Source organism: Eleginops maclovinus, chromosome 8 (assembly GCF_036324505.1).
Source record: "Eleginops maclovinus isolate JMC-PN-2008 ecotype Puerto Natales chromosome 8, JC_Emac_rtc_rv5, whole genome shotgun sequence".
NCBI classification, from domain to species: Eukaryota; Metazoa; Chordata; class Actinopteri; order Perciformes; family Eleginopidae; genus Eleginops; species Eleginops maclovinus.
Window position 1 is genome coordinate 15,600,572 of NC_086356.1, and position 23,752 is coordinate 15,624,323.

The 23,752-nt window shown below is 40.5% G+C and overlaps 1 protein-coding gene and 1 long non-coding RNA gene across 2 annotated transcripts in view; one reads left to right on the forward strand and one right to left on the reverse strand.

Annotated features, from left to right (window-relative positions):
- The window catches only part of zswim6 (zinc finger, SWIM-type containing 6), a 37,347-nt gene extending 18,534 nt beyond the window's left edge, over positions 1–18,813 (reverse strand). The window contains exon 1 of the mRNA XM_063890037.1: positions 17,952–18,813. Within this exon, the coding sequence (XP_063746107.1) occupies positions 17,952–18,378 (427 nt within the window). The 5' untranslated portion in view covers positions 18,379–18,813. The remainder of the gene's footprint in view (positions 1–17,951) is intronic.
- Positions 7,613–8,504, forward strand: LOC134867988 (uncharacterized). Its single transcript, XR_010166229.1, has 2 exons — positions 7,613–7,727; positions 7,857–8,504. It is a non-coding gene; the product is annotated as an uncharacterized LOC134867988 (long non-coding RNA).
- Positions 18,814–23,752: the final 4,939 nt, after the last annotated feature.

Sequence of the window (23,752 nt, forward strand, 5' to 3'; positions counted from 1 at the left end):
GCATGTACGCATTTCATCAGGAAGCCTCTGTACTTTTGACCAAACTGTGAAGAGGACAATTTGCCAGTCTACAGCAAATGTTGGTTTGAATGCAGATTAAACAAACTAATTTCATCCCTTGTAAGAGGCAGTCTTTCAGTCGTTTTGCAAAGCTAATCAGGTGTTAGCTCTGTCTGCATATTTGTACTTCAAATATAAGATTGGTGTCAAGATGGCAAAGGAATTAATCTACCAAATGTCAAACTACAGTACAAGTACAAAAGAGTTAAGACAACAAAGTGTGTTCATATTAGTCACCATGAACTCCTGGTCATACTGGACTTAATACAATTACACATTAAGGTAGACAGGGTTACAGTAAGTGTCATTATCTCAAACTGGAAGCACGTAGTATAATAAAAAGATATCTGATAATGGATAGAAGCAAATTTAAACAAAAGTAAAGAGGACCCTGGATTATTAAATGCTGGTTGTGATTTCCACTGACTCAAATGTTCTCGTCCATGTGACACACCAAAGAGCTGACACATATACCCCCTGCTGGGTGGGAGAGCTGTAAACAGAGGGGGTGTTTCTCTTCATATGTGGTGGAGCATGAGTGATACAGAGCGGAGCGAAAACAAATACAACGTGTACAAAAAAAACCATCTGAGAGTGAAACCTAGCATAGAAATAGAAGAAGAAAAAAGCCATGTGTCATTTCTTAACTGCTGCTTTTCCTGCCGCGCACACACACACACACCCTGGATCAGACTTCACACAAAATCCACATCCTGTCACACACACACACACACACACACACACACACACACACACACACACACACACACAAGTCAGACTTGGCCCACAGCTGAACTACTGACGTCACAGAAAGAGAGAGAGAGTGACTCGAGGAGGAGGACCGCTGTGCTGCTGGAAAAATCGGTATGCCCTCAGCTGAGTGTGTGTGTGTGCACATGTAGGAGTGTATGCTTGGCGGCGAGCCAAAGCCCTGAGCTCAGCATTCTGTAATGCACTTCCTCTCTGTGTGTCTGCGCTCCACGGCTTGCATAATACAGCTCTGTGCTCGGCATAGCAACCAAACTTAACCCCTTAATGCCTGACAGAGGAACACCGGCTGGCCTGCAGGGTTCACAAAGTTGTGTTTAAAACTTTTAAATAACTTTTTATTTCCACAATGAATACAAAATGAAACCCCGGCATAGACAGTGCGGCCTGGCTGTAAGTCATTGTTGGACTAAGAAATAGTTCAGAACATAAACATGACCTTTTCCATTTTTCTGCAGATTAAATAAACAAGATGAGCTTTAAATGGTGCCTGTAGAAATGTTCTTTTGACAGACAGGGCCCTGTTTCTAGTATTTATGCTAAGCTAAGCTAGCTCCAGCTACAAAATGTTATCCAGACATTAGGGTGGCATGAGTCATCTTATTTAACCGTGGTGGTGGTGTACTGGTAATGAACTTGAACTGGTACAGTTGGATGTTAAATGGACAACACATTCTCCTTAAATTAAATAACTTCAAAAACACTTAGCATCACATATTCTTTAACATGTTGAGTCAGTATCATCGTCGCAGTAGTATCATATTAGAAATGTTATATCATGATATGGTTATATTTAAAGATGATTATCTTTTTGGAACGATTGCGTAGCCTTACTGCCTATTTTTTAGAAACTAAATTCAAGGCTTTTACCAAACTTTCAAGAGCTGCAAATACTCTGAATAAACTCGCCTGGAAACCAAGGTTTAACACTTCACTCCCAATTAAGCCAGAGGTAGTCAATTTAAGCCGTCTCTACAGGATTAAGTGAGGAAGATGTCTCTAGGAGGCGAATCAGGGTGGGGGGGGGGTTGAAAACAAGGCCAGGACGTTAGCCTGTGAAAGAGCAGCATCTCCGCTCCCTACAGAGCGCAGCCTGAGGAGACCTGTGTGCAACATGGCCGCTAAAGCTGTGGCTGCAGGGGGGCACTCTCAGCTATGTGGCCGAAGCCTTCATTTAACTGCGGCCACACAAAAGCCTCCAAAGCTGTTCAGTCAGGCGTAAGTGAGAGCTTCTCAACCAAGGTGTGCTTTGTGTGTACTGTGTGAGTACTTCTGGTGACAATGGGGAACCTAATCTGTCACCCATGGAGATGCAGAGGCACCTCTGGGGCAGTAGGCAGGAGAAGTAAACAACCAATCAATGGCCATGGTGTGATGATAACCATCTGTCCTTAAAACAACTGGTTTCAGACTATCCTCCCATTACACTTATACATGTTTACGGTGCTGAGTTTTAAATGCTAGAGCCAACTGATTCCCGTGATGCTAACACCGGTGCCTTCAAAGGGACGTGCTGAAACATGTTTCTGTCCATTGATTGGCTCATTCAGCGCCATGACAACTGATCCCAAAGACACAAAACTGAACTGACCATTAGCTTACCGTTAGCAGCCAAAGCCATGCACAGAGGGCATGTCAAGCTTCGGTCAACTGGGTTCGAAAGCCTCCAGCTAACAAGGTAATGCGTTAAAGGAAAGGGGGGTGGAAGTGTGTGTGTGTGTGTGTGTGTGTGTGTGTGTGTGTGTGTGTGTGTGTGTGTGTGTGTGTGTGTGTGTGTGTGTGTGTGTGTGTGTGTGTTTGCTAAGGAGCTGAAAGATGCACCTCTATGCAAGTTCAGAATTAGGTCAATGAGGATTTGAACTGGGTCAAGCTGTGTTCTTCTTAAGCAACCACCAGCAGCTTTTTGCATCATAAGCATACTAATTATGGACATTTCATAACCTTTTTTATTCAGCTACTGTGAAGGCTACTAGCAATATCAAAACCTCTAATAGCACAACATATCATACATATATATATATTGTTAAAAGATACACGTTACTTGTTGAGCTTGGAGGTGCCGCAGAGGGGTTTCTTATCATCAGACAGAGCTAGGCTATCTGTCACAACCATTTCCAGTCATTGAGCTAAGCTAACTGACTTCCGGTTTCATTTTTAATGTACAAACATTAGAGATGTATCATCTTATTCTTGGCAAAAACATGTGCATGACTCAGGATATTCCCATTATTTGTAGCGAACACGTGCTGATGTTTAATTAAAGATAATGAGATCAACATGTAAGACAATACTTAATAAGGTTGATTTAGTCCTAATATCTGTGTATGACCATTAATACACAAGGCAATAATCATTCTTATAAGCATAATTTAGCCGGTAATCTGGTTCTTCCCCAATCCTATCCCCTACTTTTGAAACAGGTCTGTTGAAATAACAAACAGCACTGAAATACAACATGGAGGAAGGAATCCTCCTCCACCGAGCAGACAGAAATTCCTCAGCTCTGTCAGAAAAGCACAAGGCTGCCTTAACAACACATGAGACATTGCGTACGGTCTCGTCACTCAGACAAGAAAACGTCTCCTCTAGAAGACGCTGTTTTATAGGGATGCACCCGTCTGTCCTGCCAGTACCACTGGAACCTTTTAGAAAGGAGGCATTGCTCTGAAACAATGACTCAGAGAGCGAGAGATGGGCCTTTAACAGTGCAACCACTTTCAGAGTCTTTTATCAGATCAGTTAGTGGTGGCAGACCATAAAATCCATTACTCAAAACAACCATCACAGCTCTTTGAGATGCTACACTCATCTAGGACTGTATCATCATTATTTTATTCAATGTATAAATGCAAAAAATCTTCACATTTAAAAAGCTAGAAGGAAATATCTCACATAATGCTCACAAAACAATTACAAGACTAACAAAGCATCAAACGCATATTTAACATAGATTTAAATTATTTTAATGGACTAAATTAGGGTTTATTCTGAATCAGGTACACCATTAGATACAATACAACAGTCCCCCCCCCCGTTAATGAAGGTTATAATGTTAGGTATTTAATGAAACAAATGCCGATTTTTAACTTTGCATACTCACTTGGGGTGGGTATGAAATATTCAAACCCAATTTACAGTGTAATGATGGAACAATAATTATACTGTGAGACTGCTATAGCCATGGCCAAATAATTTATGTGGGGGCCTCAGGGCGAGATCAGGTGCTGGGCCCCCTTTTTAACTATGCTTTTCTATGCTGGAATACAGCATGGCCGCAGGTTGGTTGTGTGGTGATTTGAACAGATTAATCGAGCAATAACGAAGGTTTGAAAACAAAGGTTTAACACATGGAGTCTCTTTGAGGCATCAAGCTGGACCCACAGAAAGACCTTTCTCCGCGTCAGTACTGCATACTCCAGAACTCGCACAAACATGTTGACACACATCAAGCGTGTAGCTTTTGGGGCCCCTGGTGAAGTTACCCTTATGTAATTCAGCCTTGGCTTTAACGGACAAACAGAAGCAGAACATACATGTATGCACGCTGTTTGGACACATGGATTAACAGGACAAACCCAGTAGCTTGAACACAGATCCTTTACTTAGGACATCCATCTTAAAGTATGTCTTCATTTGATTAAAATGACTAAACTAAAATGTGAGGAATGTCCAAACTAGAATCAAATTCAAGCAACTTCTCACATTTAAGTCCGAAAAAGCTCAAATCCCCAAATCAATGCTTACTGGGAGTGTAACATGCAGCTGTAGTCAGTGTACTGGAGTTTCCTTTGCCTTTGAGTTCAGACTCATTAGGACCACTTTGCTGCTTTCCAGTTCACACTGAGCTTTACTTTTTTTAAACCCTGAAAACAACCACCAGTTCACAATCAGCTCCCTGATGCAGCCAGCTCTCCGTGGTGATTTGTGGACACACAAACTTGCAATCTCACCAGCATATTTACGTCAAAGTGTCTTTACTAAGATAAATAACGGCCATCAGAGGTTTCCCAGCAAGCTTCTAAAGGGACAGAAGATGTTTTCCCTCCCCGTCTTTCCCCCCCTTTTAATAGCATTTGTTTGAGTGCTGTCTGTTCCCGATGTGCTCGGTGAAAGTCATTTGTTCAGCCTCTGAGGACTATCAGCAGGCCAGCCACTGCCTCTCCTCTCCAAATGCATTTGTTCCTCCTCCAGAGATTCAGCTTCATCTCCACAGAGATCCTCACAGAGCTGCTGCTGCTAATGAGCACAGGAATCCCATGAAGACATGAATAAAATCAAATAAAAAGCTTTTAGTGTTTGTTTACATGTTGATCTGATTGCCTTGTATTGCAACGAGAGCATGTGTTTGCTACAGCTGATGTGAAAAAACCTCTGAATCATGTTCATGAGAGGAACAGTTAGAGATCTCTTGCCTAAAGTTAGATGTGAAGATCAACACTACTGTTATGTTTAATCGATAACTATAAAACCAGTCAGTTAGCTTAGTTTGGGTGTAAGACTGGAAACAGGGGGGAACATATAGCCTGGCTCCGTCCAATGATAAGAACATCTCTTAAGCTCTAAAGTTCACCGATTAACACATTCAATCTTGTATGTTTATAGAATATATATCTTGCCTTAAGTGCCTCTGATATGGCTGGTAGCATCACAGGAGCCGAATAAAAAAACAAGATGAAAGTATCCTCAATGATCTAAATTATTTACACCACATCTTTGATCACATCAGCACAGATACTGACCAAAATAACCAGAAACTAACGGAAGAAACTGAAAAAACCTCGATGAGGGAATAGGAAGCACATCAGTGAAGCAGGCCAGCCAGAGGCTGCTGGGAGGAGTACACTGGGAACTCTGTGGGAACACAAGCTTTGGGAAATGTTGAGTATCTGAAGGAAGTTAACTCAGAGTAACCTGAACGTGAACGCTGGTGGTGCAAATCTAGCTGTTTCTGCATTTTATTTCCCTGTTTAAGTCTCCATTTCCCTCCTCTGCATCAGCACTCACCATCTCCACTCTGACACAGTGGTTTAAGTAGGGGATAATGTGCAGCGAGTCGGTCATTATGGGGAAAAGAACATCTGATCAGTGTAATAAGCGGGATAACATTATTATCCAGCTAATAACACGGCCAGCAACCAAACAAACCAACGACTCGACTCCCAATATTAATTGAAAATATTTTATTGACTCAAAATTATCGTATTTCTTCTGCTAAGAAAAAAAAAACTCCATTCCACGGCGCACCAACGGACTGGAACTGCAACAACAACAACAACAACAACAACAACTGTATAGCAGCACTGATCGAGGTTCTCTGTGAGTGTTCCAGTCTATTCACAGTTTCTGATCCACTAACAAGTCCTTAAACCCTGCAGAGACCAGACCGTGTTCCTGTTAGTGTTCACTTCCTGTCTGTGTTCTTCTAGTGATTTATCTGAGGTCCAGCACTCCGTATTTTAACTTATTTCCCTCCTTAACAATGGTCAATATAGTCCATGACAGCGGTCTGAACTACTGGATTAACAACGTGTCACATCATCTAAGGATAGAAAAGTCCATTAAAGAACCACTATATTTTGGGGCGGATCAGAATCTCGGGCCGAATACACTGATGGAAAAAGCATGGCAGATGTCTGGGCACAAACGAACATCCTCATAGTTTTTATTATTTTGCAGACTACTGAGTAGTAGAATATAAAATTAAAAAAAGGTTAGCTTTTCCTACAGTGTTGTTGTATCATTTCATACAAAATAATGGAAAAATACCCTGCAGGATGCTGGTAAAGGTCAGTCGGTCATTATACATGTGTTCAAGCAGACACATCTGCTGTATACTGTGGTACAAGTGTGACTCTTGACCTCTGAACCCACAGCAGTTGCTTCCTTGAGATCATAAAAACCCTGACAAAACGTGCGTGTTGGTGATAAGTGTGCAGTTAAAACAGCCGGTAGGAAGGATGGCAGATCCTGCTGTGTCCGAGCATCGTAAAACACGGCACTAAAGTTTCCATATGCTTTACTGTCTTTTTACATTTAAGAAAAATGTGTAACTTCGCACTCAAAGTCAAATACACCTCCTGTACAGTGAAAGTGACTCAACACTTATAAACTGTTGTGGTATTTTAAAACAAACACATGCGATACGACCAATCCCCGTCCAGTAAGTAGGTGCATTTTCATATCTCCACATTCACACACTACATTTACATCAATGCGAGACCAGAGAAGTTATAAAGGGAGAAGCAGAAGGGAACACTTCCTTCATGGTGTAGCATTAAAGTAAATGATAACTTAGACCATGTGACACGTCGATAAACTAATCTAAATATCGTTATCAGCCTGAAACAATCCTGTTAATCCTCATTTGACTGAACTGATGATCAAAGATAACAGTAGCCTTTAAAGCACATCATTTGGAGATCATTTTCACGATTATTTGTGAGGAGAACAGAAAAGTCCTTTGTCCAATGAAGCATGTACAGTATGTATCTAGTGTAAGTGTGTGTGTGTGTGTGTGTGTGTGTGTGTGTGTGTGTGTGTGTGTGTGTGTGTGTGTGTGTGTGTGTGTGTGTGTGTGTGTGTGTGTGTGTGTGTGTGTGTGTGTGTGTGTTTGTGTGTGTTGAACAACCAGCCCAACAACATTACCTGGGCTTTGTCTGCAGTCGACTGAGAGAAACCGTTTAACTGTCAGCGTAACACCACAATGTCTGTGAGGGGGAGGAATACTTTCCTACAGCGTCACAGAGGAGGAGGGGCCCCTCGCTGTCAAAACAGGATGCAGGCCACACCATATCATGGCAGTGCATCAAACCAGAATTACACACCCTTAACCTCCTTTTCTATTTGGGATCCAGCTTGTTCAACATTTCTGAGGACAAGAAGAGTGACTGGACTGCAAAGTAAACAACACTACAATCACGGCTTTTTCTCTCTTTGTGTATTTTAGTTTATGTTGGATCAAGTTATCTCTTCCTGTCTGAACACCTACAACTAACCAGCTGTTTTCCTCTTTGCATCTCATTCTCCAGCTGGAGCTGCCTTCCTGTTGCGCTGCCATGTGATTCGCCATGTCGGACTCGGCTCGCAGATTCTATCCTCCTCCACCACCACTGAATGAGTCTCACTCACCAATGAGAAATATTATACCAACTGGCTGCTCAAACTTAAATGTATTGGTCTTTATTTCCTCACACTGCAGGTGAATAAATATAAAAACGTGGTGGAAAGTTACTAAATAGATCAAGTATAACTTTCTACTTTCAACTCTTCAGAGACAGACTTTGCACCAGTTCTAAAACATAATTTGAGGATAGTTGAATAATTTCGGTTCTATTTAAAGCTGCTTATCTTTTCTTATATTAAAGCAATTTCTAATAATGTTAATGTTTTTTTTTAACTGATTTTAAATGGTTAATGACCCAAAAGACCCCTTCAAGAAGAATATTAATTTATAATTAAATCATTAATTAGTTGCAACCTTACTGAGATTAAAGAAAGACAAAGAATGTATGCATTTATTATTTAAGGACCCTTCTGGCCACTCTTTAAACTAGCTTTCTGGATATAAAAAAGGTCAAACTAGCCCCACCTTGAGCTGACAATTGTTAAATTGCTGCTCTAACATTGATGTATCATTATCTAATATTGCTTGGAACAAATAAAAGCCTTTTCCTGCATGATGAGTACTTTCACTTTCGATACATTATCCTATTACAACTTCTGTTCTTTTACACAAGTAGGGGTTTGATAACTCCATTGTCAGCATTTTTTTCACCCCTCTCCCTTTAAGTCAGCATCAGCTGCACACATTATCCTGCTTTAACCACCCCGCCCCTCCCTGCTTTAAACTGCATTAAAGCCCAGTCGATACACTTTTCAAGTCCGTCCCGTTTCCATCAACCGTATTGACATTACTCATCTTCAACAGATGAAAACAATGACTCAACTTGTAAGCGCATGCCAGGCATACCCCGGAAACTTACCAGATGAGTCTGCAGGGCTTGTGGGAGCATGTGTCATCTCCGGAGGTTTGCATGTGAGTTTTGTAGAGCAATTGTTAGTCAAGGTAATATTTATTTATGGTTTAGAGGACTGCAATAAAACATCGTTATCCAATGATCTGCTTATTATTTTTTTTCAATTCAAAGTGGCATAAGAAACAAATAGTTGCATGAAGTCTTTTTCGGCTCTGGAGGGAGAGATTCTGAGAAAATAACCCAAAAGAGTTCAAAACGAGGGTATTTAAGAGGGGGTTTCAGTTGTAAAATAGCATAAAATAATGCAAATTTTCACATTGAGAAGAAGATATTGGTAAATGGTTGCAAAAATGATGATTTTATCCATTAATAAAAGGGATAACTGGCACTTTTGCCTGAAAAGTGACATCACCGATCCAAATATTCACAAATATATTTGTAAATCTGTTACCACCTTTGATTAAATAATGAAGCCATGAGAAAAATAAGATTTTTTTTACATGCAGCTACAAAGTCGTTTGACTAGACAAGCTTGGACAATGGGTTCACGAAAGAATGGTTTCAGGATGCACCTTAAAACCTGGTTTTACTCGTCTGAATTTTTAACACGTTGTATCGTCGCCTGAAAAAGCCACAACACGTCTATGAGTCAGGGAGCTATGCTGAAGGTTGGGGAAAGGCCTGCAGCTACCGTTGGACAAGGAAAACAAAATAATTTGTTATTATAGATACAGAAATCGGTACAAAAGGAGAATGCAAATTGTAGAATTATTAACGGAAACCAGACAGGAGATCCTAGAGGGAAATGCTGAAGCAGAAGACAGGAAGGGGATGGCTTTATGTCCCGTGACAACAGTGTGGGTTTACATTATGTGACACACAGTCTGGGCACTTTGTAAATTTGGCTAAGCAAACACTATGATGATTTCTGTCCCTGGGCCCAACATGCACAGGCGTATAGATCCTGTGAGCAGATGGCAGGAGCGTTATCCGGCAGAGCAGGTTCACATGCAGGGAGGCAGGCATGTGTGTTTCAAGTCAAATTTTAATTCAAATTCTCCCAATATGAGCTATAAACAATTTCTCTTTATCAAAAAGAAGCATAAAAGACATATTATAAATATTAAATAGTAGACTCTTTCTTTGTACAACTCACATAAAGCTGGATAGGTTTTGAACAATTTATAACATTTATGCGCATTTACAACCTTTAACATTTGGGAGAGCCATTGTGCCATTTCCTATTTTACATTTAAAGGGAAAGAATCTGCACCAAATCTGCAGCTCCGTTTGACTTTACAGAGCAATAAAGCATTTCATTTCAGTTCGACGTCAATTGCGTTTCTATTATCATAGGAGAAAAGAAAGAAAACGTAGGACAATCAGTCTTCATTTAGCATGCTCTGGCTGTGAGCTACAAGGTAACAGCCTCTGATGGATGACATCTTTAAGTTCCCATTAAAAAAAGGTAAGCATTGCTCATGAGCAGCTTCTGAGTCGCGCTCATGTGTCTGCGCTGCAAAGACAGAAGCTCTGCGTTCAGGGTGCAGGACTCTACAGAAGACACGGTTATTTGAATTTTCGCTCAAATAGAAATACAAATAGATCAAGAACAGGCAGTTTAGCGGGGATGACCTAGTGAAAATCGTTAGCAGTGCTTATATGTCGGAAAAGCTTTTGGGATTTCATCTGTTGTTAACTTAAGTGCTCTGTTTGCAGAGCTGCGAAGGTCCGAAGGGCGCTCCTCTTCAGAGACCACCCCATGAGACCCAGTGTTCCCATGAGGCAAGGACCGTGACAGGCTTTGGACTTGTTCAGACACTGTTGGGTTAAATAAAACTCCCCAGACGTCCCAGAAGAAAAGAGACCACTTCACTGCCTCTGACAAACTCGTAGAGGCTCTTTATCTGCAGTAGAGCTTAAACTATCAAATGAATCAATGATTCCATGTACGGACAAACAATTAAAGTGAGTGTGCAAAATGCCACACATCTGGATTCCAAAATACCTTACTTTTATATTACATAAAAGAAAACCTAAATACCGCTTAACATGAAGATATTCTTCATCTTTTTGTCTATGAAAGCATTGAAAAAGGCACAATGTAATCTCCCAGATCCAGCTCAAGATGGTGGTATTTGAATTTCTGGTTCAATTTACAGTCAAAAACCTAGATGTTCAGTTTACCGTCATACAAGACGAAGAAAATAACCAACGGTGACATTGCAGGCACTTGACCAATTAGAATGTTGCCATTAATATAACAAACTATCAATGATGAAACAGATACCAACGGATATACTAAAGATGAGAAAAAAAAACGGGACCTAATTGAGGCGATTGAGTGCAGACGGAGGTAAACTCGTTCCTCCCCTCCTCCATTCGCCTCCCTGCTCTGCCGCCTCTCTACCTCGAGTTGAAGGTTAATGATGAAGAGAAACAGCAGAAGAATACAGATCAGGGAGAAGGGGATGGATGTGTAGAGTGCTAAACCAGTCTTGAACAGCTGGTGAGAGATTATGAGCACATTTTGACTACTAACCAACCATAAAGGAAAGATTGATGGCGTTACTCCTGCTGTCAATTAAACATCCCCATAAACAAATACAAACAAATTGATCACACAAACATATATTTGCCTTATACCTCTACTTCATTTGCAGTTTACTTCGACAACATCCCACATACAGCCTCTTGCTGGAACTAGATCACCAAATTTGGATTAACCCTGCAGATAAATGAGTCCCTAAAAAATGCAATCTTTTCTCCAGTATGAGCATGTTTAATAAAAGCTGCAGTGACCAGCTGACATTCATGGCAAAAACAAAAATATAGAATGTCAGGTTCTTAAAAAGTTTTACACACCTTAGAAAACTCCACCTTTTTAAACAGCATGAGCTAATTAAAAGCTAATTATTAAGCTTCTTAAATCTGAGCAGAGGCAGAAAATAAAAACAAAGCTACTTTCCTCGTTGAGTTAGACACTGACCCGGTAAAATACTCAGGCACAACCCCAAGACTTCAACCGGCAACAACAGAAAAAACTAAGACTGCCCATTACTATCTACCGCTTCTGTCCATAATGTTATACCGTAGTGTAAAACCATTTTTCAAATATGGCAGGTTGATCCAATGACTGGTCTCTTTGCAATGCAACAGAGCATTGGATGTAGCGCCGATAAAAATTGATTTTGCAGGGCAGAAGCATGCTATGCATACACCATTAATGCTGATCAACAACCTACAAGGCTGAGTGTAGTAGTTTGTGTGTGTGTGTGTGTGTGTGTGTGTGTGTGTGTGTGTGTGTGTGTGTGTGTGTGTGTGTGTGTGTTCGTTCTCTCCCTCAGCAAACTTACAAAGCTTTGCATCATTCAATAGGTGTTCGCCGATCATTGATTCTTCATAAAATTGCAGATGAGAGAGCGAGGCGGCAGTAATCAGTGTGTACACATAGGGCCTGAGGCTCCATGTTAACATCAGTGTGTGTGTGTGTGTGTGTGTGTGTGTGTGTGTGTGTGTGTGTGTGTGTGTGTGTGTGTGTGTGTGTGAAAGAGATAACAAAATTGTGCTTGGATATGCTTAGCTCAAGTTTAATTTAATAGAGTATGCTAAGTTAAGCAATAAAGTAAATATCTAGTGTACCAAAATCAGATTTAGCTGAAGCAGCGATTATTTTCATTTTTTGAATGTCAAAGCAGCCTTTTTTGTTGTTAGATATATTGTAGTTAGACATATTTAGTGACTTACTGGTAAACAAAGTGAAACATTAAAGAGCTTGTCAAAAGTAAGATGTTGATTTCAGTTTTACCGTAAACAGGTTTTCTTTAAATTAATGATTGAGGCCAAAGTGGTTAAACTCCAAAATTGTGCATGCGTCAGAGCTCAAGCAAAACGTTCTATGTTGAGAACCAATTAACTAAACTAATTATCTAACAAGTAAAAGCCAGCTCCACCTCAAGCTGATACAGCAGCAAACGGCAGCACAGCACAAATGCATCAGTAATGCATTATCATGTATAGTCAGATATTCAAAGGGGTCAGAGAGGACCTTATATGACAGAACGAGTCATTTTACTTTTATTGCTTTATGCTTATTTTGCTGATAAGACTTCTAAATTAGCAGGATTTTGAAAATAATGGAGTTTGTATTTGATTGTGTTTAAGATTTTGGATGGTGGCTTTTGCACTTTTTACTTGAACATCAGAATACTTTTAAAAGTAGACTGCACCTCACTGGATGATAGCTGAGCCATAACGTCTTTTTCCCAGCAGAGACGGAGAAGTTATGTCTGGATTCAGTCTCATTGCCGTGATTATAGAAGTACACCAGAGAGAGATTTCACTGTGTGGTGACAGTCAATAAAAACCAATAGCCAACCAATATAAACGTCTGAGCACGAAGAAAGACCAGAGAAACTCGGGAAACTACAGATACACAACACTGGGTACACAAATCCACAGAATGCAGTGACAACAGACTCTCAGCTCACCCTCTGTGCAGCAACATGCCTGTGACAGACCTGAGGACCGAGTCTCACATTCTGCACCACAGTGTACAAAATGACAGCAATGTTGATGTAAACTCAGATATCACTATTTGGGAGGAAGATGAGGTTTAATTGGTAGGGTTGTGCAAACAATCACACACACTCTCCCCCTCACTGAAACACACGCACACACTCTCCCTCACTGAAACACCAACAATTCTCTCTCAGGCAGAAAATGCATGCTTTTAGTTTTGGAACTGCAGTTCCCATAATTTCAGGGTTTTAGGGGCTGTAAACAGGAACTATTATGTTGTCATAAAGTCAGTTGGTTAGCTGTGGTGTGCTACAACTCCTTCCAAGTCCCTGATACCTATCAAGGGAGTGAAAATATGCATTTTAAGTTGAATTTGTTTCCATTTTGGTAGAATTCAAAGTAGCATAAGCCAAACAACTATCAGCAGTTCCTGTTGGCTCTTGGATGAACAAACAACTATTACTGGATTACTTTGATAAGAAAACCTAAAAAAAAGTGATGATAATCAGAAAAGTTCTGGGGTTAAAAGAAACAAAAAAAATCTAAGATTTCTAAGAAAATGCATGGGCTTTTATACATGGTGGACATTGGACATATGTTACAGTATGACTCCAAAAAGGAGATCTATCTTTTCAGCTAAATGTAGCACCAGGCGCAGAATTTCCTGAGATTAAGATGAATACATAATGGTAGATAAAGTCAATGTCATGTTGGAAAATACCAAAATGTGGATATTGGATGGTTTGCTTCCTCTTCCAGAATAGTAAATTGGGTTTTTAAATGTTGAGTGGACAGAAAATCTAACTGAATATGTCAACCTAAAAGAAATAGGCACAAGAAAGAGAAGTGGGGATTTCCAATCAACAACCAACACTGCATACCAGTATTGATGTTTAAATGACCTTTGACCTGCAGATGGGAGCACATTAACATGAGATCAGGCAGAGAGAAGAGCCTCTGAAGTGAACTTGACCTCCTGCAGAGTGCAAGCAGCTTAAATGTGACCTAATAACCAGGTAACTAAGTTAAGCAACATTTCACAGCACATGTTCTCCCACGAATAAAGAAGCCATCCATACTCGCGATAATGTAATGGTGTACATCAGTTACAGATTAGTACAGATTTTCTTTCAACCTTCTATTTTTAGGTTGTTTTGATGAAGCTAGTACAGATAGCCACACTAAGGGCACACATAGACACTGCAGTCTATACTTTAACATGCAAGGGCAACCTATACTTCAGCTAAAACCTATACTATCCCTGCGTGAACGAGCAGAGATCACTTCATGTTTACGACGAAAGCCTCAGTGTCAATGAGCAAGTTCTCAAAGGGAAGAAGATAAAGCTAGTGTCTGCCTTTTTTTCACATGATGCAATTCTGCTTTCGCATGCAACGTGAATTACACAAAATTATTTCATGTTCTCAGGTGCTCATCTGCACGACACTCATCTTCAAATGACTCCACACCAGAGGAGCCTGTCTTCCTCTGTGAGTTTTAAAAGACATAATGGAGGATGCTGAATTGGTCTCAATAACAAGCCGTCTGTGCTGTGTAAAGTGAAGACCTAAGACTCATGTTTTATTGGCTGCACTTTCAAAATGGATTGCATGCACATTAAAAAAAGAGCAGTTTCAATCTCATGTAGGCCTATGCATTAATCCATAAAGGTCTACATTTTATGTGCAAGAGATTCAACTTTGACTTTTTTCCTTTCAGTTGGAAATTCAATGAAATGTTTAAAGGCAATCCCTGATAATAAGCATAACAACAATTAATGAGCAGCTATGACGAATAATAGCTAAACGGGCTCGCAGCATCACTTGAAAGCGCAAAATCCACATTTGCATTTTTCCCAATTCACCTTAAATACATGATCTTTCAGCTGATACATGTTAAGAGGCACAGAATTACTTAGCGCTGCAACCAAAGACTATTCTCGTTATCGTTTTGTCTGAGGATTATCTTCTCCATTAAACACGAGAGCCCAAGGTGATAAAGTCTTAAATTCTATTTTTTGTCCAACCAATACTCCCAAACCCAAAACCTTTTACTCTAAGGTGAGGAAGGCAGAAGCTGGAACCATCAAAATATTGACATTTTTTCTTAAACCATTAACCGCTTGTCCAAATAGTGGACTTATTTCAGCACTAGACAGTTTTATTATGGTTCAGTATTAAATTGCCTTCAGCCTAAAGTGTGTTTGGAGCAGCTGCACACTTCAGTTATTTCTTCGGAGCAGGTAGTTCACCTCACGGCTCAATAATAATCACAAGCAACTATGATATTGGCTACGACCGGGGGAATAAAGTACCCCTCAAGTCTGAACTCTAAAAGCTGCAGTATTTGCTTGTGCAAGAAAAAATGGCTTCCTTCATCTTTGCGCTGATTAGCAGTGAGGGTTTGTTGTGGAGTACGAGCGGTCCACAGCAAATGTGTGCCAACTCATTTCCTCAAGGTCTGCTGCGAGAAAAAACCTCCCTCCTCTGGTACAGCCCACACGTGGGGAGATTACATCTTTTATTTATCACTTCTTGCCTCTATTTTTCCAGCAAATTCCAGGCTGGGGTGCAATCAGCCAAGAAAGAAACCCTCCCTGTGTGTGTGTACGTGCACTACTGTAATTCCTCTTTGTGAGCATACTGATCGAGCCCCCCCTCACTCTCTGGAAAACAACCCAGATTCTGTTTCTTCCCAACAGAAACATTTCACAATGTCTGGGAATATATGGGCCTCTTATTTTGGCAGGACAGAGGCTGGTGTGTTTGTTTGTTGGGAGTGTGTATTCCCTGTGGCCCTTCTCAAAGCCCACATGCATTTAAAAGCAGGGGGGAAGAGGGACGTGTCACGCAGCAACTCAAGTGTTCAGATTGCATTACAATTCAAATTAACCATGCAGAGTAATGGGATTACAGCCCTCAGCGCCCTCTGAGAAGGTGTCCCGGGTCTGGAGAACTCACAGGTGACAGATAAAATCAAAGACTTCAAACTGACCGTGTAATGATAAAGGCTGCAAACTGAAAACTATCCCTTCCCACGTCTGTTGCAGGCAAAGCGCTCTCTCACAGATTACAGATACTCACAAAGACACGACCCTGAACCAATTGGCTGCAAACTGGTGTGAATCATGGCCCATTTAAAAGGATCGCTGTGCTCAATACGCTTCCTCCTTTCCAAATCTCTCCTACTTAACAAGGGAGTGAAAAGATGCTTTTGTTTGCCTTCCTTTTGGAGGCGACAGGAAGCTTGAAAGACACAAATGAACATGAAAATAGGAACAAAGTGCCAAACTCACAATAGGAATGCTGGGCATTTGATAGCCTGTGTGCTGGCGGGTAATTAAAATCTCAAAGAGTGCTTAGGCACATAAAACTAGTAGGAATACAACTACAAATGACATAAACTCAAATGTTAGCGACACATTGATTTGTGTTGCTGGTGGAGTAATGTTGTCAAGCAGACGCAGCTGTCAGTTCAGCACACAGGTGTCTGTTCCTGTTTCACTCAGAAAAAAAAGTCCTTTCAGGGGGTTTCAAACAAGCTGACATGCGGTAACTGGTCTTTACTCATGTTTGCCATGTAGGAAAGATAGCACATTTACCTATGTAATGGTTATTCTGAAACTTCCAGTAATAAACATATACACTCAAACTAAATATATAACAAAGACAATGTCAAACTGCATATTTGACTGCTTTCCAACTTACATTTATTAGCTGCACAATGAGTCTGCTGATCAAACAAATATGCAGACTGACAAAGGCACAACGTGCATAAACAAGCATCTGAACCGGGCCACACACAACTCATTCAAAAGAAATGCGTGTCAGTTAACACCCAACCTCACTGAGCACATCCCTGCTTACTCATTAGTTTTAAATAAATCATTAAAAAAAGATTTAATAGAAGTGTAATACTTTCCCTAAATATTAAAAGGTTTCACTGATGGGAGTCAGAAATAGCAGTTTCAAATATAAAATAATGGGCCGTAATGCCTTATCAGCGCTATTAATTCGAAATATTATAGAGATAAGGAAAATATAAAACATGTTTAGGTGATTTTGATGCTATAGTAGCTGGTCAGTCTCAAAGTAGTGTCAAAAATTGCACTCTTGTGTCACACATTGAAACAGTTAAATCTAACATTAGCTTAATTTATGTACGCCTCTAGATTAGAATATAGTTTTTTTTAGCAGTGAGTCGATGATAGTTATTAATCCTTATTCTGTTCAAACTTTCTCAATAAAGCCTGGTGGTGTTAAGATTTGAAAATGTGGGGATTCCTCTTTTGTTAAAGCCACGGCTTGATTTTTTTCAACGCAATTAAAGGATTTTGGAAGCTTTGTACCCTACATTTCACATTCAAACTGGCCCCAAGCAAAACAGGATTTAAATGCCCCAGTCACACATTCCCATTCATGCACACAGCAGATTTAAAGCCCCATTGTGGGCTCCCCTCTGACGCCTGACCGCTTCACCCTTTGTTGTCAAACCCGTCACTTTATCTACGCTACTTCTCACTCGATTCACGCATTAAATCTGTAATATGGGTCCTGTTGTTGTCTTGAAGGTTATTTGTAAAAGGGGGTTACATTTGTACTCGATATGTCCTATCACATCACTCACCGACTTGCAGTACGTTGTCCACGCAGCCGCTCTCCAGCAGAGCGATGCCCCGGCGGAAAGGCAGCCGCGTTTCGTCGCTGCTCTCCCCGCTACTCCCGATCTCTTCGCCGCCGTTGTTGAACGACGAGTACATGCAGATTTCCCGTTCACTCCTCGGGAAAGACCAATACACGATCCGTCTTTGAACGGGCTCTGGTATCCGCTCGAACCGCTCCTCTACCCTTTGGAACGGCCACTTCTCCGCGACTTTCCTTGCCGCGATGTCTAGCAGGGTCTCCGGGTTCTGGGTCTTGCCTGAGCCGCCCTGGTTGGCTCCGGATCCGCCACACGGCGCCCCCGCGGCCCGCTGGCCTTGCCTACATGTTGCACTGTATCCCGGTCTACAGCAGAGCCGCTTGGCCGGGGGCTGCTGTACGCGCTCCGCCATGATAGCTCCGCTTTAACGGCAACGGAGGAAGTCAACGCACCATATGAACGGGATGGGGAAGGGAAGAGGTTACCCACGGCTTGATTGTTGCCCGTGTATGGCCAAATCATCCTTTTATGGAAACATGGGGGCAGGGCTTCTCCGAGCTTGTCAAACCCCTTTGTTGACAATTTCAGAGGAGGCGGGGTCTGCTCGGTTAGCTCCGTGCTAAAAAAGGGACCGGATAGCGGAATTCCCGCACGGCCGGTAATCCTTTGTGAGGTTTAAGAGGAGAAAAGCTTTAAACGAGGGATACAAACGACCGTCCTGGTTTCAGGCTGTGGGTTTTAACCGATGGGTGTTGTAGACGGAGAGGCAAGGCGAGCTGCTTTGTCTGCCGGTGGTGAGCGAGGAAAGCCGGACTGAGCGATGCCTGTGGGGCGGTGATCGGGCCTGTCAACACGGGAGCCTCGTGGTTTTGGGGGAGGGGCAGGGAACGCAGCGCCGCCCCCGTGTGACGTTTGAAGGTCCACTGGAATGTGGATCGGTTTAAAGAAAACGCCACTCATTATGTGAAATATAGTAATTGATGCAATAAGCCCTCATTACCTTCTTAAAAATATATCTTTGTAGCTAAGCACGTTCTTGATCTTAATCCACTGAATACATATCATTCTTTCATCTGTCATATTACTCTTCTGTGTTTGTTGTGTTTTCATTGTATTGTCCCTCAATACTAGTTACTATTTAGCACCTAAATAAAAAAAGTTTCAGAATAATGCAACACAACTTATCTGAGAGTACAAAGTATTATTTTTCAAAAATCTAAAAGTCAAAATACAAGCAGTAAAATTATACAATGACACATCAGTTGAATATTATTCTATAATAGGCTATACAACTGTGTCAATATTACTCTTGATCTGTAATGTAACTACTCATTATAGATAATTGTAGATGAGGAAAGTATAATATTACATCTGAAATTGTAGTGAACTATATTTATAAAGTAGCAGATTGAAATGTTTTTGCAAAAATGTCCTTATTTTAGTCGGTGATAATACAATACAACCTGTCTGTAAAGAGCTTGCAATTGTGTGTTTGATCCTGATTACTTCTACATGAGCGTGCTCACCCCAGGCCACAGGACACACTTCACTGCGGATAATGGACATGTTGTTGTTTCCCAGTTGCCCTTGGGGCCCAAATGCTGGATTTCTGTTTTATCAGCTGGTTAATTGCATTCACCTGGAGAGTTAGGTGAAAACTAGTCCCTGAATACATTGATTAGAACAATGGGTTCAGTATGAAACCACTTTTGCAGGTTTTGTAGTTGAACTTTTAGTGTGCAGTAGTTATTTGCTTCCTGGCAGGTAAATAACACTGTTGACCATGTTGAGCATTGTGTAAACATGTTCTAAAGCTAACCCAGACTCAACATTGTTCCCAAAACGTTTTAAATAAAACACAAATATTAAGTGCTTAATGCAATTTTTCTGAAAAACCTTATGGGTTATTTTATTGCCCATGATTCTGATGAAGTTGTGTCATAAAGTGATGAGCATATTGCGCCTGAATCATACAGTACATTGAGCTAAAGTGGCTAATAAGCTGGGTACCAATTCCCTGTGGGTTATTTCACATTACATGCAGAGGTTTTAATAGTGTTAATATGAAAAATATTGATTAATAGAACTTTAAGAAAAGAGGAACTAATCTGGGCTCACTGGTGTTTTATAGCCTATAGGGGAAAGCTACATTGAAAATGTGACGTATATGGTTTAAACTGAAATGCACTTTCGACACTGAATGTGGTCTGGACCTGGAGAGGGTGCCAAAACACAGCCATAAAACAAACAAAATATATTTATCATACAATACTCTGAGGTGAGATAACACACTGAAATACAAACCTACTGTTCCCTGTAGATTTGTTTATGGTTGTGCCTATTGTAACTTTTGAACTTATATATTCTATAAGATCCTCTTATATTTGTAGGTCGCTGTCCTGCTAGAACCACATATCTTTTAACGAGAAATCACTATTTTCAGCTTTATGACCATGCACTTTCCAGCTGGTCCAAAAGGATTTTGAATAGTTCACTTAGTTTAAGAAGTAGGAGAATTTTCATCCTTCACAAACATTGAAAATGACCACATTTGCAGATACATGATTTCTTTGTACAAAAGGGTATTCAAATTGTAATCTGTAAAGTAACTGAAGCTGTCAGACAAATTAAGTGCAGTAAAAAGTTCAATATTTTTGTTGGACAAGAGGTTTAAAGTTACATAACATGAAAACACCCAAGCACTTAAACTTAAGTAGAGTGCTTAAGGAAATGTACTTTGGTTGTAAAGTCAATCCAGAACTGCAAGCCCGCATTTTTCCAACATCCTATCCACAAAAACTATTTGTTTATCTCAAACAGTAACACTTAAAAGTATGTGTTGTTTTGTCAGCCAGCAGCCTCAGCCAAATAAGTTAGATATCTCCTTTTGATCAGCACCAGGGGAACATTTCAGTCATGATTTTAACTGTTTTATTCATGCACAAACAATCTGTCACTGTAATGAGTTTATCCGTCTTGTATCCTGCCATGATTTTCCCAGTTACAGTACCACCTGCTGCTGCTGCAGGACAGCGTTATCAGCAGCCTCATTTCAGCACACTTGCTCCATGCTGGGTAAATGATTTAGGCCCCCTGGTTGAAAATCTTTACTATTGTCTCATTTTACCCTGCAGACAGCGCAATAGAAGCGCAGTAATGATTGAGCCTATTCACCCAGCATGGTGGGAACAGCAGGTGGGCTGAGAGGAAGACAGCAGTTCAGGCACACGACACACTGTGTTGAATAAGATATTCACCTTCTAACAACTGAGTTTATATTCACATTTCAAGCCTTTCTTTTTCATTATATAGCATTTAAATTCAGACGCTTATTATGTTAATAAGGTTCTTATCTTTGCTTTGTTGAGAGTGCAAACATTTCATCAAAACTGCTCATTTATTTAACTATGCTGCTCCCGCTTTTTATTGTTTCAGTCATGATAGTGGCTCTACAGTCTTGGACTTCATGAACTATTGGATGGATTGTTTAGTATAGATATTCATAGTCCTCAGACGATATATCCTACTTACTTTAATGATCATTTGCCTATCTCTTGTAGCGGGATCATGAGGTTACCATTTGGTTGTAATGTGGAAGTATCTCTGTTTTATGGATTTTATACAATCACTTAGTATTTTCTATTATGATCATTATAAAAAAAAACCTTCCTGTCCCTAGCTATGATTTTAGAGGCCCAACATGTGACCAATAATTGAATGTTTCGTTTGTTTTGTGTCAATTTGTGTACCATTTATTTTAGAAATTGGCTAGTTTCTGAAAATGTAGAAAGGGAGCTAGCCTACCAATGCTATGTATGCAGAATGTTGTTGAATAACTAGAAGTTGTTATTCTGGAATTGATTGAGAATTGAGAAATATTTAAAAGTCTTTGTTTGTGCAAGTTTAGCAGGAATAAGTGTTGCCCTTTTGTTCTTAAACCCACTTGATTCTACATCCTTGCCAGGAATTGCCGCACTGCCTTTGTAGGCACACAGCAGACCGGAGTAGATCCTGAAATTAGCACACTGAATCGATCTTGAATCGAAACTGTAGGAACACTGAAGATTCACAGTACAGTAACTGCATTATTATTTAAGCTTTTTATACAAAGCTGCTTTTTTCGAACCCCATTAACACCATACATGACACATGTACAGTACACAACTTGCAACAGAAATGAATGCTTAACTTAACTTTAGTCTATCAGTCTATACCTTTATTGTACTTCACCGAACGATACCAATGCAGAATTACAACATTATAATCGTTTGTTAAATACTATTCAGGTATTCAGGCATAAATAATGCTTTAAGACCCCCATTAACATGATTTCTATGGACGGACTCTCTCTGCTGAGCTAAGAAGGCTAGTACGGGTGATAATGACACACTGGCTCACTCCTGGGGATAATCACACACTCACACACACACATGCCCGGCACAAACCATAGTATCCTTTCACACTGGTCTCATTTGCATTCTCATCAGTATGCATGAAATTTCTCGCTGAACTTTAATACCCTAACTGCTGCATAATACACTTTAATGAGCATAAAAGTGAGCATGACAATTAAAACTTGCATTAATCACTGAACGCTGAGGGGCGGGGACGAAGGGATGAGATGAGAGGGAAGGGGAGGGAGGCTGTGGGAGGATACTGAGCACTGGTGGGGATAAAGAGCACTCCAAAGAGGATGAGGGGGAAGAGAAAATAAATTGAAGTGAAAGAGGAAGAAAGGGTGGAAAGTAAAGTGCATGAAAAAGTAGGAGGGGAGAATGAGAGAAAGAGGATTGATGCGAGAGCTCTTATATATAAGTGTAGCACAGGAAGAGGCGTCACCACGGGAACAGAGGATGAATGATGTGTTTTTATCTCACAAGTGTGTGGACAAGCTCTGCTCTACCTGTTAGTGCTACTTTTTTATTTCTCCCTTTGTTCCTCTTTAACAGGGAGTCCCTTTCACAAAGAGGATTATGTTGCGTCTGATAATGAAAACCAAGCTTTTCTTTGCACCTTTCCCTTCCCCCCGTGCTTCTTCTCTTTCTTTGACACACACGATTATGAATATTCAGGCCCATGACACAGACATATGATCTCATTTGGATGTCTCACTCCTCTTATCTTTGCCCCAGAAAACAACACCACTGATCGGTTGTAAATTACGTCACCTCTTTCATCATTTTGCACACGATTCCAGTTTTTCTGCCGATATAAGAAGTGTTGTTTCCTGAAACTGAGTCATGCTGATTCCCATTAGTATAAACACAACAAAGAAAAATCCTAAACAGATGCAGATAAACACGTGCACACAAAGAAGAACAGAGGTGAAATGATCTGTATGTTCACTCAAGGACTGTACATTTTGACATACTAGTACTTTACATGCATTTTAAAATGTTACACTTTGTACTTTACTACATTTCAGAGAGATAAAAGGTGACTCCACTACAAAGTTAAATATTACTTTTCAGATTAAGATTTTGATCAGTGTTTTTTTGCCTCTCACAAAACAGCAAAATCCAGTTGGAACATCTTTTCATGTTTCTGGTGTAACCTCCCCCTTTCAAACAATAGATCATTGTGCTGGGAGTCGCTAACATTGTATTTAGTATATTGGTCATTTTTATAATAACTTATTTCCGAGATCAAGGAGGGTGCCTGACCCTTTGTTTGGAAACCAGACTGAAACACTATAAAACTCCACCTCGAGCAGCACAATTTTAAATTCTGTTAGATTGCCAAGGAAAAAATCCAACAGATGACACACAAATGACATGAGGGGAAAG